Source organism: Eimeria tenella, genomic scaffold, assembly GCF_000499545.2.
Source record: "Eimeria tenella Houghton genomic scaffold, Eth_scaff22, whole genome shotgun sequence".
Lineage (NCBI taxonomy): Eukaryota > Apicomplexa > Conoidasida > Eucoccidiorida > Eimeriidae > Eimeria > Eimeria tenella.
Window position 1 is genome coordinate 231,743 of NW_013542053.1, and position 5,242 is coordinate 236,984.

Below are 5,242 nucleotides of genomic sequence, written 5' to 3' on the forward strand. Positions count from 1 at the left end.
CTTTCCAGGCCGTCAGCTGACAATATGCTTGTTTACGAGTACCAAGTGTCGCACCCTATGCGAGCCTACATATTTGTTGCAGGCACATACGCCCTAGGGAAGAGCATGATCTTTTTAAAGCCAGAGAGCGCGAAGTATTTGGTTCACCTCCAAAGAAGCCGCCTCTCTACATGGGGTCCACTTATTGGTGTCATAGAGGCCATTTACGTGCAAAAGAAGCTGCAGACGAAGAAGCAGGCATTCTCTATATGCTCAAGGATCTGCGCTCATGCAAGAAGAAAGCTTACACAACATGCTTGATCTGTTGTAGTTACCAGTGCCGTGGCGTGGTGGCTGCTGAGATCCGTTACGCAGCGCGGGTGCCTGTTCCACAGCGCAGTACAGCTGTAGAGCATGCTAACTAGTATCTTAGATTCCCACGACCAAAGTAGTCACTCCAATTGGTTAGCGTATGCAGCGCACGAAGACGGTCGGCACCCACCAATGTGCTGCTCCACGGTACCCAACGCCCAAATACTCATTAGCTGGATCCTTACTGCTATTCCTCGTAGCCTGTAGTAGTAGGGGGTGCTGGAGGTCCGCGAAACAACATTACCCAAGCGGTAAGGACCAGGCATGATATCAGTGCATAGAAATAATACAGTCCAAGCTTATGCGTTGCCCGCTGAGGAGCTTGTGTTTGCACAGAAGCTCGTTAGCGGGCTTGATTCACATGGCAGCGCAGTCAGGTTCTACGTGAGCTGATACCTGCAAGAAAACTGCTAGTGCCTGAGTGGATGAGGCCGCATTTCGTCTATGAGGCGCACCTGCTCCATGTGAGCAAAGCCATAAGTGTTACAATTTCATGCTAGCAGGCGCACGACACTTATGAGGGGTCGGTGATGGTGAGCTCCGGCAAGGAGAAGGGCCTTTTGTGTGTTCGCTGTACTTGACAACAGCATCACCTCTTCAAGGCCCCAGTGAGCCGTTACCCTTCCTCCTCGGTGCTTCGTCTTAACGCGCTGAGAGCTCTCCCCAGTATACGCGTTGTGAGGGCAATATTGCTTCTCGACTTCTTTCTCAATCTGCTTGGAGCAGGAGTTCAGTTACTCTGCTTGGGAACCATAGTTCGCCCCCGTTAGAAGCTATCCCCATCACGCTGGTGCACTGCACCTCTTGCTTCCGCAACTGCTGTCTGTGCAGTGATACAAATGCCTTGTAGTGCCACTAGCTGCGACCAGATGTACGTTTGCTTGCCGAGTTTGTGGAACAGTGCTAACAGATTCGGCTTCCATCCCAGGCTGGAACTCCGGATCACTGTAACCGCCATACTAGGGTCTCAATTACTGGGATTCGAACCGCGTGTTGGTCCCGAGATTTGCCCTGCAGTGGATAGGCTTTCTCCATGAAGTCCTCCCGTGCTTGCCTTTGTTAAAGCCAACTCTGCTTTCTTCAGCAAATTCACCGTAATGGAAAGCCGTCTAGGTAGAGCTTTGGACGTGCGTCTCAAGCACTGGCGTTTCCATCGCAGCTCATCGGTAGCTGCTTCCAGGGGTGTTAGGCCCCGGTTACATCTCACACTGTAGTCAGCACCCTGTGGAAGCACAAACAGCAGCAGCTTCGGTCTGCACGCCACAAACCGAATGAATCTCTTGCGGATAAATGGGTGAAGCAAACTCGAGCTAGGCAACCATACATGTATGTGGCTAACGACAGCCTCCTTACGCGACTTAACAGAAGCTGCACAATCGCAGGACGCTCAAAGGCATCGAAGAGCGGTGTTTGGCCGTTACTACGCTGCTGGTTCAGCATGTCTGGGACAAGACTGAGAAGCAACTCGATCACGTCAACGTGGCCTCCCTTCACTGCATAGTGCAATGGAGTGTCTCCTTGTTTGTCACGGATCTCAAGGAATCTTCTTTGGTTATTCTTTCCGCCTGTAGCGTGAAGACTGGCTGGACAAGAAGAGAATTTGTTTTCGCACCACGGTGCAGCACACGGGCAATCGTAGAACGCTTCCAACACCCAACGCTAATAAATTAGGCGATCTGCTCAAATCCAAGTGGATGGAGTGAAACGCCACCACTCCATGCACTCGCATGGTGCTGCTACAAAGGCTCGTATGTCACCTGTTTGCTCAAGGATCCACTTCAGACACTTGGCGTGGCCATAAGCAGCAGCGTAGAATGCTAGTGTTTGGCCCTTGTCGCACCGGAGGGAAGTAAGTGAAGGGAGGCTGACTCGTTCCTTTAGAGGTTTGTCCTCATAGATGCACTTGAACAGCTCCAGCACTTGCTCATCGTCTTTTCGGGGGTGCCGCAGCATGTGGTGGAACAGAGACATTCCAGAAGCCTTGCTTGTAGCATGCACCAGCTGCCTGAACAGGGTGCATCAGAAAAACGACGTCTTCGCATTCCATCTACGCACAATCACACGCCAGCAGCAGTTACTGTAGTTCTGTCCAAACAGCTCTCGACGGCGAAACTTGGTAAGAGACAGCAAACCGGGACCTACGGTTCTTCCTTAAGTCGGTTGAATATATCTGGGCCTAGCATGCTCACAACGCACTCTGGCCACCCTCCCATCGTCGGTCTTTGCACCGCATCACTGCATGCTTCTGACGTTGTGCACAGGGATCCCTCCTGTCTGCCAGGAGACTGTTCCAAGCTGAGTGCACCGGCCTTTCGCGGCTGGCCTTTTAGCTGGGTTTTCGATGTCAAAGCACAGTGTCCACTCAAGTGTCGTAGGCTACTCACGTCCCCCCAAAATGCGAACGGTTCCTGCGTGTGTCGTTCTTGCTGAATATTTCCAGTTGCTGTATTTGCAGTGCATGCAGCACTGAGAGGCTTCACAGACCCGTTTTTATGAGAGTCTTCAGTGAATTCATCACGGCAAATGCTGTGCAATTCAATGCATTTCCTGCCTGTACAGTCGTGTTCCCCATCGCAGGACGGAACGTTGTCTTTGGCACGTTTCGCCCTCACTTTCAGAGTATTTTCCTCATCCCGACTGGATACTACAGAGACATCCCACAGTGCTTGTTCCCCTGCACGTGTATCGACGGACCTATGTCGGGAGGTGCATCCACTGCAGATCTCGCTTCTATCGGAAATGCCAATGCAATTGCTCGGCACAGTGCCGAATGCTGTTAGTTCGGGTTTTACGGTTAGAGCATTCGCCCTAAAGCGACTCTTCCTCTCATGTATCCTTGAGCCCATGTCCACGCTGATAACAGACGAAGTACACTGGCCCCGATCATCAGCACCACTGCCTTCAGCAAGGTTTCGTTGAACTTCCCTTAGGCCGGCGCTTGGTCTTATTCGATGACCGACACTGCTCTGCGCGCATGGCAGCTTAACGGGATCACTCGGGTTTGTAACTATTCGTACGTCGACCGTTTCTTGGCGAGTACGCCCATGCCGGCATCTGAATGAGTATATTGCCCGACTTCCCTGCATACCGTTCCGACATTCCATAGTGCCCCTCCTTTTATTCTGTGGCGATTGGAGGAGCTGTCGTTGAAGGTAGACACTCCTTGTATATAGCTTTTCCTGCCGAAGCAACGCCCGTAGTCGTCTCTTCAGGTCGGCTCGTGGTGTTGTGTCGAAGTCCCCGCATCTGATCGAGGCTGCGACCTGGACGCCTCTGCATTGCTCCATTTATTTATTTCCTTCTCAATTTGTTGGAATCGCGTCTTCAGAACACACAGGGAGAAGAATAACACTACGCCTCCATGTGTGCGCTCTCTTTCGAGTCTCGGGAGGACCATCTGTTGAGAAGTAGGTGGCTGGGTCGGCTCTTCCCAAGCAGGACTTGACTGGTATGCCACTGCAGGCAATGTTTTCTAGCACTGTTCCAGTCCTTCGACGTCCAATTCTTCGACGTCAATGAAAACCCTGCTATTGCATGGACTGTAAATCCTTCACACACTCTCCTCCACCTCAGCTCTTACGCGGAACATTCACTATCTCTGTTCACTCCTGTTAGTGGTGCCTCAATCGCCACTTCTTGCGTCCCTGTGCCTGGATATCTCAGTGTTCCGAAGGTAAATGCACAGCGAAAAAGTCAAGTGTCCGCAACGGGCCCCGTCTCGGAAATTCCGTACTGCGCCAGCCTACACTTAAAACACAGACTCGAGCCATCTTTCACCCAAGGGTCACCCCTGTGAGCCCAACTGCTGAAATCCCAAGACCTCTTGTTTGTCGTCCTGTTGCTCGTTCGTTTGGGATCAGTTACCCGAAGAGGTCCCCAATCCGCAGAAACATAAAGCTGGTGAGGCTTCCTTTTGAGATGATCTGTGCAGTAATTAGCCCGTGAAAGACGTAACCTGCAGGGACTCACTAGCATCTACCTTAGTGTGCCAGTCTCTTCAGTAATTAGCCCGTGAAAGACGTAGCCTCCAGGGACTCACTAGCATCTACCTTAGTGTGCCAGTCTCTTCGTCAGGTATGGGATTCGCACGACATGAGCTCGCATTCAAGGTCAAAACAGAGTCGCCAATTATTGTACAGATCAGAAACGAGTAAAATATACCTTGAAACGAGTAAAATATACCTTGACATGAGCGACGGAGCAGCGATGAGAGTCGCAGCGGTGAGGGACCACCAATGCACCATTGGTGGTGCGAGAGCGCTGCCATGAGGTGGGCTGTCTCGCTTGCTTGAAACTACTCCCACAGCTAGGCAGTACAGCTTCATCAAAGGACGTAAGATACAGCAACATAATGCCGAAGAGCGAGGCTTCTTCAATCCAGAGAGGTGTGACTGTTTGTTAGTGAAGTGCAGCGTTACCTTTCCTGGGCTTGTCACTGTACCTGTGGGGACTAACAGTTTGACATTTAGACCCTGGCGCAGCATGCAATGACCTACAAAACAACAGTCAATCAAGTGCACAAAAACAATTTTAACTCGAATCTTATGATATCCTACTCACCGCAGCCAGTGAGGTAACCGGGCCCCCAATGGTGGACTACAGGATTGAGCGTTCGATGATGTGTGTCTGTTGGGAATGATGCCGGAAGAGTGGACATTCGAGTGTGTGTGAATTCCTTATTCCAGCAGCACTACTCAACCAAGATTACTTCCCTCCCGCGCAGGCGTACTTCAACATTTTTGTGCAACCCGCTGTAGACCGTCACACTCCACCAGGTGTACTCGAGGCAACCGTACCTCGAGCACAGCTGGTGAAGTGTGTCGGTCTATAGCTGGTTCCTACTTTCCCGCCACAGTCTGGCAGGCGACGCATTTTTACCTGGAACCGCTTT

General features: G+C 51.4%; 2 protein-coding genes across 2 annotated transcripts; both read right to left on the reverse strand.

The window, feature by feature from the left end:
• Nucleotides 1-1,318: 1,318 nt before the first annotated feature.
• Nucleotides 1,319-2,322, reverse strand: ETH_00015905 (Espin, related; the record flags this gene model as incomplete). Its single annotated transcript, XM_013374669.1, has 3 exons — nt 1,319-1,573; nt 1,705-1,934; nt 2,109-2,322. The coding sequence occupies 3 exons, from the start codon at nt 2,320-2,322 to the stop codon at nt 1,319-1,321; spliced, it is 699 nt and encodes a 232-aa protein (XP_013230123.1).
• Nucleotides 2,323-2,489: 167 nt separating this feature from the next.
• ETH_00015910 (uncharacterized protein) lies at nt 2,490-3,638 on the reverse strand (the record flags this gene model as incomplete). The annotated part of the gene is made up of 1 exon (XM_013374670.1): nt 2,490-3,638. One exon carries the CDS (start codon nt 3,636-3,638, stop codon nt 2,490-2,492), a length of 1,149 nt encoding a protein of 382 aa, XP_013230124.1.
• Nucleotides 3,639-5,242: the final 1,604 nt, after the last annotated feature.